This window comes from Mustela putorius, unplaced genomic scaffold (genome assembly GCF_011764305.1).
Source record: "Mustela putorius furo isolate JIRA1106 unplaced genomic scaffold, ASM1176430v1.1 tig00003845_pilon_pilon_pilon, whole genome shotgun sequence".
NCBI lineage: Eukaryota > Metazoa > Chordata > Mammalia > Carnivora > Mustelidae > Mustela > Mustela putorius.
This window is the reverse complement of record NW_025421998.1, coordinates 13,796,300-13,813,333: the sequence shown is the minus strand read 5'-3', so window position 1 is coordinate 13,813,333 and position 17,034 is coordinate 13,796,300. Positions and strand designations below refer to the sequence as shown.

The following is a 17,034-nucleotide window of genomic DNA, read 5'->3' as shown; positions in this document are numbered from 1 at the left end:
ACCTTACCAGGGAAGGTAAGCCAGCACTACCCAAGCCCAGCGCCTCTCAGACCAGAGAAGGAGCCTCTCAGCTCAGATCTGTGTCTGGACACTAACCAGGGTTCCCCAGGCAAGCGAGACAGCACCAGACTGTGCTGCCCAGGGGTCCCCGGCCTCCTCCTGACTGGCCCTGGGGTCCATCGGGGGGCCTGCTGGATCCCTGCCCCTTGCCCCCAACTGTATACTCTGACAAACCTGCTGAGGGCAGCACCCCACCACACATCACTGTTGGACCCCAAGAGGGCAGGGTCCTATTGTGTGCCCAACCTGGGCCACCACCCAGCAAGAGCTCCAGAGGGACAACAAGGTGGACGGGCTCCTGCCCAGCACCACACTCAACCCTGCAGGCCCAGAGCCCTGCCCTACTTCGGCAAACCATTCCCTGGAGAGGTCCCACAGTCCAGTAACCCCACAGCATTGGTCACAAGACATTCTTCAGCCCTCCGAGTGCCCCCACTGCCAGCCCTTCAGGAGCTCCCAGACCAGGGTCAAGGAGTGACCCCAGTCTGAGCGGATGGGTTCCTCTCCCTGCGGCTGACCCCACCAGGCTGGAGGAGATGCCACCCCCGTCCCACCACGCTCCAGGCCTACAGGAGCCCGGCCCCCACGGGCGCAGCCATGCCTACCTCTGGCCGACAGCTTCTTGGTGTTGATGATCTTGGCTGCATACTCATGGCCGGTGCAGAGCTTGACACAGCGCCGGACAACAGAGAAAGCCCCCCTGGGGAGGAAATGGGGGACAGAGACAGAAGAGAGTCGATTAACCTCCCTGTGAGCACCTAGCACCCGACCCCAAAGCCCAGCCTGGGCTGTGACCTGTTCCGGGCAGATGCTCCTGGCCCCTGTGCTGGGCGCCTGCCAGACAGAGACCCCCTGCCTGGGGGAAACCCAGCTCTTGCTAGACTGTGGCCTTGCCGTCCTTGCTGGATGAAGGGCCTGCCTGGGGTCTCCCAGTGTCCTCCTCTAGCTCTCTACACCAAACCGTGAGGCCCAGCGAGTCCTCCCCAAAGCCACGAACCAGCCCAGCTCCAGGCAGTGTAGCTGGGATTCATCAAAGGTTCTGGAGGGAGGGAGAAGCGTCGTGCCACTAAGCTGCCCAGCTGGAGGACAGGGCCCCTCCCGAGTTGCACGGCAGTGCTGGTGCTTCTGAGAGCAGGGGCATGGGGGGCGGCACAGAGGACCCCAAGCAGGCCGTGTGTGCCATTGGGTCCCGTGTGGTATTCCACTTGTCACCAGCCCTAGTTTAATCTGATTTCCTAATAACATCACACAGGTTCCTGGGAGTCGGCCGGGAACAGGAAATGTCTCAGGAAGGGTCTCAGTCCTCTGGGAGGCCACAGGGGACAGGCGGGCGCAGTGGCCCTGTTGGGCTGAGCACACCAGGCCAGGCAGTGGCCCCTCCAACCGTCTTCCTCCCCAAAGGCCCCGCAGGCATAGGCCTCCCCACCATCCACGCAGCCTGATAAACCCACGGCTGCTGTGGGCGCGGGGAACAAAACATCTCCAACAGAGAACACTTGCCCTACAACAGTCCCCCTTCCTCCTGGCTTTGCTTCCCGCAGAGTCGGGGCCCCACGCCCAACCGGAAGGTCATGATCTCCGGACATGCGGTCCAAAGGTCAGCAGCCACCTCACGCCATGTCCCCAGCCTGAGCCGGTCACCTGCTCACGAGGGCTCGTCACTCTCTCGCCCCGCGTTGTAAGCCAGTGCACGGAGACAGCATTCACACAGCCTCTGCTCCGACGGCCTGCTGTGACACAGCTCTCCCTCGCAAGCACGTACTGAACCCGATCCATAAACAGCCTAAACCCAGCGTGCACACACAGGAAGAAATCATGGTGCCCTCGGAGCTCAGAACTCCGCGCAGCTTCAGGCGTCCACTGTGGGCCCTGGGACATGTCCCCGCTGATGAGAGGGCACCACTGGATCCTTTCGGAGAAAAAACTTCATTAAAGCGTTCACTTTCCTAAAAAAATGTGAGTATTGCACTAAATCTAACAGCGCAGCTCCTTGTGACCAACCGCTCTGTGCGGGGCTGTGTCCTTGCGTTCCTGAAGTCAGCTGGAAAAGCTGGTGGGGGCTGTTTGTGGGGGAACAAGCAGGCTGGGGACGCACACGGCTCCGTCCACGCCCTCAGCCCCTGTGCTCCCTCTCACTATGTTAGAAGACAGGGAAGAGAAGGATGATGTTTTGACCCTCATGGGAGGGGAAAAGCCAGAAGCTTCCTGCCCGTCTGGGTTTGAAAGCTGCTCTGTCCACACTGCATCGCTCTCTCTGAGCTTGTCTCCCCTCGGCTGCAGGAGCAGGAGAGGCTCCCAGGGCCGCCCAAGGGCTGATCGAGGCCTGCATGACCATCTGCCCCCACTGCCTTGGTCTCATGCTCACTGACTGCTGGAGAGGAACCCAGCCCCACCCACTGCTGGCCCACGATTACCCAAGGCTCCGTGAGCCTCCAGGGGACAGTCAGGACTTCCTGTGCTAGAATCTGACCTCATGGCCTAGGCCTGAGCCCCACCTGCAAGTTGCCAATGGCTGAGGCAGGGTGGGCCACAAGGGAGGTCCCCAGGGGACGGAGGTGGGATCATTCTGGGACCAGGGAGAGTCACATTAGGCCCTCCCACCAGACAGGGTAAGGACAGGATAAACAAGAGTGAGCAGGAGTCCCGCCTGGCGCACAGCAGGGAGGGCGCAAACAAGATGATGATGAGCCTACAGCCAGAAGGCTGGACCTCTGGACAGACAGCTCTGCGACCGTGCCAGGGGCTGCCCCTCTGCCCCACATCCGGGGGCCTGCTTCCTCCCAGGGCACAGAAGATCTATGCCCGGGACGGTGAGGACCTGTGTAAGGCCGGAGGCAGGCAGGCAGAGGCCAGACACTAGACTAGGAGGGAACAAGGAAGGCAGTAGGCACAGTGCATCCAGCAGGCACTCAATACCGGACACAGACCTTTTTCCCCCCAAGGTCTCACCTACCAGGTGAGGGGAGGGCACCTCTGGGAGCCCCTCTGGGGTAGTCCCTGTTGCCTGGCCTAGAGGAAAGTTCTAGAAAGGGCTGCCCCCACCCCTGTCTGCCATTGGGCACCTGCACCCCAATGCCCATTCAAACCCAGTCCAAGGATGAGGGGCTGGGCAGGGGGCTGGGGTCTCCAACGGTAGATGCTGTGGGAGTCACCAGGAGAGGCCTCCAGGCACTCAGACAACTCCCCACGTGGACTCGCGGGAGGGAGAAGCCGGCCATCAGGCAGCAAGGCAGGACAAGCACAGGGAAGCTGTGCAGCCCCCAGGAACCACCACCCCTCTGGCCTCTGGTCATGGCAAACCCAATCTTGTGGCCCACACCAGGCATCTGCCCCCTCCCCTTGGGCTGGCCCTGAAGGACTGCCAGGAACTGCGCCTCCCAGATGGACCACCTGCCCTCCCTGCACCTGGACTGGGCCTCAGCCTGGCATCTCAGAGCAGCTGCCGCCTCCTCCCCTCGCCACCAGCTCAGCCAGTTGCCAGACCCTGAGCAAGGAAGTCCCCCAGAACCGCAAGTATGCTGAGAAAAACGTGCTGTTCAGGCCACCCGCCAGGGGTCCCAACATCCAGGACACGGTGGAGAGAGGTGAGGCCAGCAGCGTCCTTCCTTGGGACTCACCCCATCCTGCCCCCAGAAATATGTCATCGAGAGACATCTACCTGACCAAGAGCCGGGGTCTCTATTCTGACCCCCCTTGGACGGCTTTTCTGCTACTGAGGTCCCAGTAAATGATGGGGTCATTTTCTCAGTCTCAAACCAGCAAGGACTCAAAAGACATTCTCTTTTTTTAATCGGCTTGACTTGACTCTTAAAAGCCCCACAGCGCCCTTGGTGCCGGGGGCCTCAGAATCTGAACACTCATTTCTAATCACTTTGAACAGGAACCGTGATTTCCACCAGCAAGAAGGCCCCACCCAGGCAGGCAGCAGGGTGACCTCCTGGCTCAGAGCCGTCCCTCAACCAGGCCTGCCCTCTTCCCCTCTCCTCCCTGCCCTTCCCTGCACCCTTGCAGCTGTCCTCCTGGCTTCTCCCCTACAAGCCAACGTGGTCCACCGCCCCTGGAGCTTCCGGCCACAAAGGGCAGCCTCACCTGGGTACAGTCCAGAGACCATGCCGGCCCCTGCCTGTCTGTGGCTTTCCGTAGCCTGTCCTGGTGGGGGCCGGGGCCCCCCAACCCGACCCTCCTGCTCTGCTCAGGGATCCCACGGACTCAACCCCGCAGGAAACACCCTCCATCCCGCTGCAGATGCCCCCACCACCTCCTGCGGCCTACTCTCCGCAGTCCGCCCCATCCCAGTCTCTCGCTCTTTCTGGGGACCGCCCCTTCCCCTCCAGCGGCACAGGCAAGCCCACTCGTCCCCCGGGGCGGACGCAGCGAGCCAGCAGGCCGTGAGGGCCCCCGTCAGCCAGCGCCGGGGCGCAGGGGTCGCGTCCTCACTCACCTCCCGCTGTTGCCCGCCCAACCTGTGGCCGCAGCAGCAAGGTCCGGCCCTGCGCTTTCCTCCAGTCTCTGAACCGCCCCAACATGCCGCCCCCCACCCAACGCCACAGGGAGCCTGCCCTTGACGCGCACCACCTGCGCCGGCCGAAGCGCCCGCTCCCCGCCGCACTGGGCCACGAAGACCCGCCCCTCCCTGCTCCACCCGCTCTATGCCCGCGCCCACCTGCCCGCCCCGCCGGCCCCGCCCCGCCCCGCCCACCGGCCCGTCCTTGTCGGCCCCGCCCCTACCCCAGCCCCGCCCTCCCCGCCTCTACTGGCTCTGCCCCCTCTGTCAATCCCACACCGCCCCTCTCCCCGCCCCTGCAGCTCCGCCCCCTGTCCCTGTCAACCCTTCAACTCGCCCCTGCGACTCCAGCCCGCAGCTGCCCCTGCTTCTCAGCTGGGCGGCTCGGCTCTCACCCGGTTTCCTGGCAGACCCTGGGGGGCAGCGGCGGCCCCTCTCCCGGCCGCCCCCACCCGGCTCACGTCCCGCCTCACCCCGCCCTCCACGCGGGGGCTCATCTGCTGAGCCGCACCTCGCCAGGTTTGGGAAGGAGTCCGGGGGTCCAGCCCACACCTCACAGGTGCCCCACGGCGACCCGGGGGCGGGCCTTCCCGCAGCGAGCCGGGCTGCGGCCCAGGTCCGACCCACCGCAGTGCCTGCAGGGGGCCGCTGCATTCCCACAGGTCTCAGAGTTCACATCCGAGCAAACCAAAGCCTTGAGTCAAAGCAAAGGACCCAACCATGGTTCATCTGCTGGCCCAGGCACCCCGCAGCTGGGGACAGAGTTGGGGGTGGAGGTCTGCTCTGGATGGGAACAGCCCTCTTGAGCGCCCCGCCAGCAGGCCGACCCATCCTTCTGGAACAGGCTGGGCAGGCAGCAGAAGCAGCTGGCCGCTCCTTCAGTCTCCCCACTGCACACTCACCAGTCGGTGCTGAGACCGGCTGGAGCGGTACCACGTTCTCCCCAGCCTGGCCGGGCCCAGATAGACTCAGCTCAGGGGGTCTGGGCCAGGCTCCGTTCGAACCAGCCAGGGATGCCCTTCACTTGTTCCCTCCCCTTCGTTTAAACTGAATCAAGCTGCTATTTGTGTATTAGGGGGATGCCCTTTTCCTACCTCTGACTGAGACTAGCTCTGGGGAAGGAAGAGAGGGGTCCTTCTATGGTTTCGATCGACTTTGGTAACTGGGCAGGAAACATTAACTTCTACATGAAACGGAGGGCTGCGATTGTTGTTATGTATTTCCTGCTTATGCTACGACTACTGCGACCGTAGTACGCATTACCCATGCTCCTGGCAGAAAACGGAACCAACGAGGTAGTTGGAAGAACGCGTGGAAGGTGCCCCCACCTTTATGACCCGCTGGGGGACCCGCACCTGTTTACACTCTGTTTTCCCCTCCCTCTCGAACACACTGAACAACCCTTCCACGTGTGGCAGCTGCAAACTGCTCCAGCAGAGGACGCCAACCCCGGGGACGCCAGGAGGGAATGTCAGCCTCCCGGCCTTCCCGGCCTCCCCTGCCTCCCCGGCCCTGGGGCTAGAGCCAGGGGGAGAGCGTGCTGGTCCCCAGCAGGATTTGGGCAAAAATGTGTCCCACTGGGCAGGAGCTCCGGGTCCTGCTGCAGGAGTGATGTGCAGAGCCCAGGCCCACAAGGGCCACCGATCCCCAGTGACAGGATGGCTCTCCCTCTGGGGACCGCGTCCCACCGCCGTCCAGGGAGGACATGGGGAAGCAGGTCTGAAGAAGCCTGGCTGGAGACCAGTGTGGATAACACTGCACCGTATCTGTGAACACCCGTATCCCTGTGGCCTCGGCAGTGTCCACGCAAGCCACACGTGCGAGAGCCTGGTTTGTGGACTGCCTTCTGTGTCGAGTGTCACCTCACACACAATCCCCACGCTCTGACCTAGATCATGACTTGTCCTCTTCGGAGCAGACAGCATTCCTTCCAGGGGTCGCCGAGCACTTTCTCAGCCGACAGGCACTGGGGATGTGTCCGATGTCCCTCCTCAGAAATGGCCTGCCATGAACATCTCGGTTATTTCCATAGAGTTATTAAGGCACATTAGCTGGGCGATTCACAACAACTTACCACACCACCAGTGATGAAAACGGCCTGTTCTTCGGCTGCCCTGGTGTCCAACCCGGGCCCTTCCCAGGCCCTTGAAATCCCGGTGGCTCCCAGCCCGGTCCTCTGAGCCCCTGTAAGAAACTAAAGCTCTGCACCATCCCTGCTGTGCTAATGTCCTGGGGCCACCTCAGCAAAGCACCACAGACTGGTGGCTTAAACAGCAGAAAGGTATTGTCTCCCAGGCCCAAGGGCTAGAAGTCCAAGATCAAGGTTCTGGTTCCTCCTGAGGCCATGAGGGAGAGTCTGTTCCGGCCTCTCCCCAGCTTCTGGGGGTTGGCTGGAGATCCTTGGTGCTCCTTGGTCTGTAGAAACATCATCCTGCCCTCTGCCTTCATGTTCACATGCTGTTCTCCCTATGTGCCTGTCTCTGTCCAAATTTCCCCTTTTTAGAAAGACACAGTCATATTAAATGAGGAGTCATCCTACACCAGGATGATTCATCTTAACTCATTACATCTACCACAACCCTAATAAGGGTCACATTCTGAGATCCCGGGGTTAGCACTCCAACATATGAATTCTGAGGAGACACAATTCAACCCCCAACACACACGGGCCCTCACCTCAGCTCCACCTGATGTGCCACTGTGTGCACCAGACAAACATTTCCCAAATGATGTTCCTCAGACTTTACCTCTGCAGGAAGTCAACAGATGGTAGGTACAAAGGGGGCTTTTTAGGCAAAGTTTGAGAATTAGTAAGTTAAATGGTGTTTTCCTTCCTTCCTTACTTGCTTGCTTTTTTTAAATTGCAGGACTTCTCAGAGCCTTTAATATGGTCATCTGTGCTAGGAGTGTCCAACTAGAGAGTCATGAGGTGCAGCCTCTCCCTAATTATTTCACCACAGCTTTGAGCAGTGGCAGTATCATAGCCAAAGAGGTTTATCCAAGGTGCAATTATTGCTAATTGAAACCTAATTATTTCACCACAGAAATCTTTACTCAAGAAGTGTCATGAGGGCCAGGAATGGGGGCAGAGGGTCTTTGAGTCTCCAGGCCTCAATCCTGACCCCCTTCTGAAACGCTATGAGGCCCACCGAAGTCCAGCGACAGATGTCTGCTGGATGAACCCCCCCTACAAAGTAGGAAACGGCGAGGCAGGGCAGAAACACCGCCGCCGCCAACCAGCGTCCACCGCCCGGCCACGGACACACACCCGAATGTGAGAGAGGAACGGCTTCCCCAGGAGTCCTGTGGACACAGCTCAGAGGAAGACCCCGGCAGGGCCCCGCACGACCACTTGTGCCAGGTGCCCTGAGGAGATCTGGGCGTGAGTGTGCACAGTGGTGACTAATCGTTGTGACTTTCTGCAGTCACACCAAGGTCAGCCAGTCCCACACAGATGAAGAGCCTGACCTTGGCACGTGTCCGCAGCGTCCGGTTTCAGTCTCACAGCTCACACCGTCACCCTCCCCCGCCACGGCTGCGCTCCCCTGCGGCCCACAGGCACCCTCGAGCAGCTTCCTGGAGGGCTCCAAGCAGCAGAGGTGACGGGCCCAAGATGGGCATCAGCCCAGGGGACGCGGTGAGGTCTGGAGAGGGAGGAACATGCTGGGACAGAGCTACTGTGGGAAGACGAGAAGGTTCTGGAGAGACAGTGGCAATGGCTGTGCACACCGCAAATGTCCTCAGGCTACGGATGCCGGATACTTGAAATCAGTTTAAATGGTAAATTTTATATTAAAGGGAAAAAACAAAGGGATGGAGAACACGGGAGCAGCCGCACTGATTTCAGAGGGAGCAGAGGGAGCAAGGGGGGTTATCAGGGTAAAGAGAGGCCTCACACGCGACAATCCTTAGTGTGGACACTGAAAGTGCATCAAATGGCACGAGGAAAACCGGACAGAACTGTAAGAAGTCGATGAGTCCACGTTCATGGCTGGAGACGTCACCACCCTCCATGGGAAGTGGACGCACCCAGCAGGCAGAAAACCATGAAGGCCATCGCCATACTCACCGGCACCCTCTGCCAGCTAGGTCTATGGGACATTGACAGCGCCTTCGCCCAGCAAGAGTGGAACACATGTTCCCGAGCTCACACACACATGCACCCAGACCACATTCTGGGCCATAACACACTGTAACACACTTGTTAGATGAGACGTCATACACATCGTGCTCTCAGATCACAGTGGGAAACAAAAGCAGAAAGACTGCTGGAAAACCTCCAAACACAGGAAGGTCAAACTACACACTTCCAAAAAACACACGGGTCAAAGAAAAAAATTCAAGAAAAAATTTTAACTATTTTAGTTAAATGAAAATGAAAATAAAACTTAATAAAATTTGCAGGACTTACTAACATCAGTGCTTAGAAGAAAATTCAAGTCATTGAATGTATATAGTAGAAGAGAATACTTAAAACCAATAATCTAAGCTTCCACCTTAGGAAACAAGAAAAAGAAGAGCAAATTAAATACAAAGCAAGCAGGGATGCCTGGGTGGCTCAGTGGGTTAAGCCCCTGCCTTCGGCTCAGGTCATGATCTCAGGGTCCTGGGATCGAGCCCTGCATCAGGCTCTCTGCTCAGCGGGGAACCTGCTTCCTCCTCTCTCTCTGCCTGCCTCTCTGCTTACTTGTGATCTCTGTCTGTCAAATAAACAAATAAAAATCTTTAAAATAAATAAATACAAAGAAAGCAGCAGACATAGTAAAAGAGCAGAAATCAATGAACTTGAAAACAGGAAATAAATAGAGAAAATCAACGAAAACCAAAACTGATCTTTTGAAAAGATCAATAAAATTGATAAGCCTTTAGCCAGGATAAGAGAAAAGGAGAGAGGGCACAAATTACTAACATCAGAGATGAAAAGGGGCCAACACCAACCCCCGGAAATTAAAGGATAATAAAGGATACGATGAGCAACTCTATGCCCAGAAGTTGGCGACACAGATGAGATGGACCAGCTCCTTGAAAGACATAATCGGCCAAAACTCACACAAGAAGAAACAGATGATCTGAAGAGGCCTATATCTGTTAAAGAAATTGAATCAACAATTAATATCCTTCCCAAACAGAAGGCATCAGACCCAGTGGTGTTTGGCATAACACCAAATGGATATTCTTGTGGGTTCCAGTGGGTTCACTGGTGAATTCTACCAAACACTTGAGGAAGAAGTTATACCAATTCTCTACAATCTCTTCCAGAAAAAAAAAAAGAAGCAGAGGGACTATTTCCTAACTCATTCTGTGAAGCTATCATTACTCTAAAACCAAAACCAGACAAAGACATTATAAGAAAAGGAAACTACAGACCAACATCTTTCATGAATACGGATGCAAAAATCCTTAACAAAATCCTAGCAGAGTCCAACAATACACTCCACGGCCAAGCAGCAACGTCTCCCCAGCAGGCAAAGCTGGCTAGTTCAACATTTGAAAACCAGCTCACATAACCATCACACCCACTGATTTAAAAGGAAAATCACATGATTGTATCAACAGATGCAGCAGAGCCTTTGACAACATCCAACATCCATCCATAGTAAAAATCTCAGCAAACTGGGAACAGAGCTACCGTAACTTGATGAAGAACAAACACTGCATTGGCTCAAGATATCAGTGTCTAGATGGCTTAAAAACAGGAACTTATTTTCTCACACTTCTGGAGGCTGGGGGTCCAAGATCAAGGTCCCTCGGGGTCTGGGCTCTTTTGTGAGCTCTCTTCTCTAGACTGGCAAGTGGCCACCATCTCCCTGAATGCTCACAGGGCCTTTCCTCAGTGGGTACACAGGAAGAGAGAGCCAGTAAACTCTCCGGCGTTTCTTCTCATAAAGACCCAATCTTATGACCTCAATTAACCTTAATTACCTCCTAAAGATCTTATCTCTAAATACAGTCCCACTTGGGGCTAGGGCTTTAACCTATCAATCTGGAGGGGCGGGCCACAGTTTAATCCTTAGCAAGAACCTACAAAAAACCTACAACTAACCTCATACTTTTGGAGAAAGTAGATGCTTTCCTCTTCAACATTGTACTGGGAATCCTAGCAGATTCACTAAGACAAGAAATGGAAATAAAAGGTATACAGATTGGGAAGAAAGAAATAGAGCTGTCTTTCTTTGCAGATGAATGATTACCTATGTAAAAAGTCTCCCAAATGGTTAAAAAAACAAAAACAAAAACCACAAATCTTCCTGGAACTAATGAGCGATTATAAAAAAGTTGCAGGATATGGGGCGCCTGGGTGGCTCAGTGGGTTAAGCCGCTGCCTTCGGCTCAGGTCATGATCTCAGGGTCCTGGGATAGAGTCCCGCATCGGGCTCTCTGCTCAGCAGGGAGCCTGCTTCCCTCTCTCTCTCTCTGCCTGTCTCTCCATCTACTTGTGATTTCTCTCTGTCAAATAAATAAATAAAATCTTTAAAAAAAAAAAAAGTTGCAGGATATAAGATTCATATACGAAATTAACTGCTTTTCTACACACCAGCAACAAGCAACAGAATCTGAGATTTAAAACGCTATACTGTTCCCATCACCCCCAAAAAATGAACTAACTATACTTGGGTATCACAAAACAGGTGCGAGATTTACAGAAGAGAAACTCCCAACTTCCACAAACGAGATCCAAGAACGAAATGAATGCAGAGACGTCTCACGTCCATGGGTAGAAGACCGTCCTGCTGTCAGGACGTCTGTTCTTCCCCACGTGGCCTAGCTTCAACACAGTCCTGATCAAGATCCCAGAAAGATGGGGCGCCTGGGTGGCTCAGTGGGTTAAGCTGCTGCCTTCGGCTCAGGTCATGATCTCAGGGTCCTGGGATCGAGTCCCGCATCGGGCTCTCTGCTCAGCGGGGAGCCTGCTTCCCTCTCTCTCTCTCTCTCTGCCTGCCTCTCCGTCTACTTGTGATTTCTCTCTGTCAAATAAATAAATAAAATCTTAAAAAAAAAAAAAGATCCCAGAAAGAACCGAAACTGCTACTAAAGTCCATTTGGAGGCAAAAGACCCAGAGTAGCCGACACAAGATCACAGAACGGAGTCGGAGGCTGATGCCATCCGGCTTCAAGACTTAGTAAGAAGCTGCGGTAATCGAGGCCGCATGGTTTGGTGGAAAGAGAGATAACACATCTATGGAAGCAAACAGAGAGTCCAGAAAGGGACCCACACACGGAGTCAACCGACTCTTGGCGAAGAGTAAAGGCAAGCCGGCGGAGGAAACCTTCGCAACAGATGGTGCTTGCTGTGGTCTGAATGTTTGTGTTTCCCCAAATCCACACGTTCGAATCTGAGCAACCAAGGTGAGGTCTCAGGTCTTTGGGAGGTGAGGGGGTCAGGAGGCTGGAGCCCCACCAATGGGACCAGCGCCTTAGAACAGAGACCCCAGAGAGATCTTGCCACACTTCCACGGCAGGAGGACACAGGGACAACAGCTGTCTAGGCTATGGACTCTCCCCAGACGCTACATGTGTGGGCACCATGACCTTGGAATTCCAGCCCCCCAAACCGTAAGAAATCATTTTTCATAAGCCACGCAGCTTGTGGTATTTTGATCACGGTAGCCTGAACAGACCAAGTCCTAGATCGACTCACTCTCCAGATGCCAGAAAAAGAGAGAGAGAGAATCTAGACACAGACATTACATTTATTACAAAAATTAACTTGGGGCGTCTGGATGGCTCAGTGGGTTGAGCCTCTGCCTTCAGGTCAGGTCATGGTCTCAGGGTCCTGGGATCGCCCCCCCCTCCCCCGCATCGGGCTATCAGCAGGGAGCCTGCTTCCCCCTCTCTCTCTGCCTGCTTGTGATCTCTCTCTGTCAAATAAATAAATAAAATATTTTTAAAAAAATTAACTCAAAACGGATTGTAGACCTACATGTAAAAGGCAAAACTATAAAAGTCCTAGAATACATTGTAGGAGAAAATCTACGTGACCTTGGGCTTGGCAATGACTTTCTCAGATACGGTACCACAAGCGTTTCCATGAAGGACACAAATGACCAAATGGGCTTCACCAGAATAAAACCTCTGCTCCCGGACAGGTTAGGACACTGAGAAAATGAGCCACAGACAAAAGGAAGTGTCTGCCAGACACACATCTGGGACTGGACTTGCATTAAAAATACACAAAGAATTACTGAAGTGCAACAGTAAGAAAAACAAACACTCCAGTTTAAAAATGGGCCGAAGACAGGCACAGACACCTCGTCCCAGACAAAGTAAGCACGTGGACAGACACCCCACGTCCAGTGTTGTCAGGGAAACGCAGATTAAAATGACAAGGAGATGGGGAGCCTGGGTGGCTCTGTGGGTTAAAGCCTCTGCCTTCGGCTCGGGTCGTGATCTCAGGGTCCTGGGATCGAGCCCCGCATCGGGCTCTCTGCTCCGTAGGGAGCCTGCTTCCTCCTTTCTCTCTGCCTGCCTCTCTGCCTACCTGTGATCTCTGTCTGTCAAATAAATAAAATCTTTAAAAAAAAAAAAATGACAAGGAGACTCCGTTATGCCCCGATTAGGACGCCGGAGATCCAGGACCCCGACAATGTCCAGTACTGGGTGCAGAGTGGCGGGAGCGCCCTCCTTGCTGGTGGGGCGCAGACGGGTGCCACTGCTCTGGGGGACACTGGGGATATCTCACCAACACTCTCTTACCATAGGGTCCAGCAATTGCACTACTGGGTATTTACCCAAAGGACCGCCCATGCCCCTGCCACTGTGGAGGCAGAGGGTGAGGGACGGAGGGCAGGGGGACACCCACGGGACAGGAGAGAGGGCCCTGCTGAGGCTGCCCTCCGTGCAGCCTGTCCGGCCACCCTGCGTGCTGCCTGCTCACTGTCCCCCGCTGTCCTTCCCCCCTTCTCTCCAGTAACCAACATTCTCCAGGACTCTCCAGTGACAACCACACTGGGTCCTCACAGAAGCCACGGACCGAACCCAAGCGCCAGGGATGCATCAAGCAAAGACCAAAATCAGGACAGAGGCAGGGCAGGAGAACCCCAGCACCACCCAGGACAGCTGCTCCCCCCAGGCTGGCTAGGTCAGATCTTCGTCTCTGGCATTCCTCTCCTGTGGGCACCGGGAGGCCTTGGCCAATCCAGCACCACCCCCGCCCCCAGCTCCCAGGGCCCATGTCCCAGGCAGCAGGAGGGCTGAGCCTGGAGGCTGGCGGTTTGGCCAACAGGGAGAAGCATCTGTGGGCCCGAAGCCCGTAGTGGACCCAGGGTGAGGCAGCGGGGCTGGGGCTGATGGCATCCCTGTGTCCACGGGCCACCAGGGGCTTGCACCTCCTTCTCTGTAAGCGGTCTGCTTCCACTGTCAGCCCCATGTCAGTGGGAAGGAGGCTGTAGCAGCCCCTCTGTGGGGGGCCATCACCCCTTCACAGCTCCACCTGAAGGGGGCAGGTGCCTCACATGTTTGGGAGGGAAGCAGCAAGGTGAGTTCTGGGCTGTCCCTTAAAATGTACCTGGACACTGCGTCTGCTCCCAGACCCCGGATGGCGGGGATTCCAGTTTGCTGTGGAAACTGGTCATCAGCTGTGGGCCAGGCACAGAGGCAGTGACACTGGGACAGGACGGGTAAGCCCAGCCAGGCCTGGAGCCTCCACCACACGGCCCTTCTGTGCCTTACCCAGGCCCTCGCCCTGCCTCAGGGTGCCTACACCCCGCCCTGGCCTGTCCCCATGTCCACTCTGCAAGGCATGGGACAGGTGAGAGATGCAGAGAAAGGGGGGGTGTAGGCTCTGGCCACGGCCCAAGGACCCAAGAGGTCCTCCCCCTCAGAATCCTAGTCCAAAAGGAAAACTCCAGTGGGGCAAGGCGCACACCCCGAGGGACCTGTCCATGGTCTGTGGCCTCCATGGACCATCAGGCCTGGTGGGCCCAGGAGGGTCCAGTAAAGGCCCCGAGGGAGCAGGTGCATAGGGTCCTGGGCAGCAGGTGCTGAGGCTGCCTGCCCTGCATGGGGATAATGACAACACGTCCAGCTACTGAAATCTCAAGAGGGTACCCTGGCCTGCAGCCCACCCTGTGCCTCCACGTCCCACTGCATGCCCAGGGGTTGCCCCCAACAGTGCCTGAGCCTGGCTCCATGTCCTCGGCCCTGGGATGGGCCCGGCACCCTCCCTGGAAAGGGGTCTGTGTCGCTGCCCCACTAGTGTGACCAAGGACAGATGCAGAAGCCCACCGGGAAGAAACAGGCCCGCCACAGTGATGGCTCTCCACAAAACGGCACCCGGGACTTCTAGCTGGGGCTCTGCAGGGGCCAAGACACAGCCACCCAAAAACACAGGGCCAGGCAGTCAGGGACAGGGACAGAGCTAAGCCAGACCCCTGGAGAGAGCCCTGAGTGACTGCCCAGGTCACTCCTGCAGCAGCCACCAGAGGACGGACAGCAACAGTATCTCCAGTATCTCCAGTATCTCCACTGTATCTCCAGTATCTCCACTGGCTCAGGGGACACACTGCGCGCTGCGCACAAGCCCCCAGAGCTGCCCAGTGTCTACTGCATGGCGGCAGAGGCTGGAGGGTGCGGGAACTGACAGTGACTTGGGCTTTTTCCTCCAAGGTGTGTTTCAATTAAAGCTTTAGGGACTTGTTTTTGTTTTATGTTTCAGGTCAAGCAGAAGTCAACCCTCTTTAGTTTTCTTCTCAAAGGGTACAAACATCCGTGTGATCGGCTTAGGGGCCCTGAGCTTCTAACAGGTAAGCTCTGTGGCAGGTCTCGGAGCAAAGGTGTGGGTTTCCACAGAACCAACACACGGGGTCAGAAGAGACCCCAGAAAGTCCCTGCCCCAACCCTCCTGGTTTGTAGAGGGGGACTGAAACCAGCGACGTTCGATGGAGGCCCAGGGCCACACAGCCCAGTGTCACACAGTTGTGGCCAGAAGGAGGACACCACGTGAATGTCTTTTAAACATGTCCTGTGCACAACCTGTTCACAGCAGCTGGGAGACAAAGACAACCGGAATGTCCGGCAACAGAAGAACAGAATGTGGCCCGTCCCCAGCCTGAAAGAGGAAGGACCCCCTGACCCACTCCCACGTGGCTGACCCCGGAGGCTGCCACGCTGAGTGGAAGGAGCCGCACACAGAAGGACACGCTGTAGGGTTCCAGCTCCGGGAGATGCTGGGAGGCGTCCAACCCACAGGGCCGGAGAGCGGGGGCAGGGGATGGGGGCTAGTGTCTCCCTCGCGCGGGACAGTGCCGGGGAGAAAGTTGTGGGGACAGACCGTGGTGGTGGCCGTCCCCCAGAGTGGATGTGCTCGATGCCACTGAAGCGTGCGCTTTGAGCCAGTGAGGACGGGGAGAGTGACCTCGCAAGCATCTCACAATAGACTGTCCTTGTGCTGTGCGCAGCTGGGTCTCCGAGAAACAATCAGGGGGAGGGTAGAGGCTGGTGCTTGTAACACTTTCTTGACAACCAGGTTTTTCAGAAGACTTCCCTCCACACGCATCGGAAGAAGGCGGTGGGGGTCCGGGCAGAAGGCCAGGAGGGGACGGACGGCAGCAAGCATCTGTGGGGGCCTGGCACGGGCAAGGTGGCGGCTGGGCCCCATCGGCAACCCGGTTTGGGCACAGAGGAGCAGCCAGTCTACAGCACCAACCACGCTCGTTGGGGGCCGGGGGTCTCTGGCTCTGAGCCAGCTCCTCTTCCCAGCCCCCCGGGGAAATGCTGCCGCCACCGGAGGCTTCAGGACCTGGGATGGCACACAGGGGACATGCCACAGCCTGGACTGGGACAGGCGGCCACGCAGCCAGCTCCTGGCATGCTGTGCGACCCACCCTCACGACAACTGGGGCTCTGAGGCGCCCCTGTCCACCCACAGCTCCACGGCCAGCCTGTGCGAGCCCCGCGAGGCCCACAAACCCACAGGCTGTGCAGAGTGGGGGCCTGGGCACCTAGCCGGCTCCATATGGGGCAGGACACACTGCTGTGTGGGTGGAGGCTGGCACCCTATCTGCCCGACATGCGACAGCACAGAAGACTCGGATGAGGCCAGGAAGCAGACATCCTGACACTCGGAACAGCAGCTCAGCCCCGACGGAGGGACCTCGATGCCCAGCGCAAGGTCAGGGGCCATGAAGCCCGCCACACCCCTTCTGAGGAGAAGCCGTGGTCCCTAGGAAGGCATCAAGGGGGGACCCTGAAGGACCCTTCAAAGGCAGGGAAGGGGGAGGGACACAGAGGGACAAACCCAGCCCCCAAGCCCCCAGCAGGGAGGGGAACGCCAGTCCGTTGGTCGGCACACTGAACTGCTGTGGGAAGAGACAGAAGAACAGCCCCCACAGGGCAGACCGTCCAGCAGGCAATCAAGACAGGCGCTTGCTCATGTCCTCCAGGAAGTGAAATGTGCCGTCCCAGCTGGGCACCTCGAAGTAGTGTACTTCACAAGTCGCAGTGCTGCCACAGGACCCCAAGCAGACCCACCA

At 56.9% G+C, this 17,034-nt stretch overlaps 1 protein-coding gene across 10 annotated transcripts in view; it reads right to left on the bottom strand.

Annotated features, from left to right (window-relative positions):
• Window positions 1-17,034, bottom strand: part of CAMK2B (calcium/calmodulin dependent protein kinase II beta) — a 78,090-nt gene that overhangs the window by 49,139 nt on the left and 11,917 nt on the right. For all 10 annotated transcript variants that reach the window (XR_001180628.2, XR_001180626.2, XM_013059789.2 and 7 more), the window contains exon 2: window positions 666-760. Coding sequence is in view for 8 of the 10 variants with exons in the window: in XM_013059789.2 (XP_012915243.1) it covers window positions 666-760 (95 nt within the window). In the remaining 2 variants the exon portion in view is untranslated. The remainder of the gene's footprint in view (window positions 1-665; window positions 761-17,034) is intronic.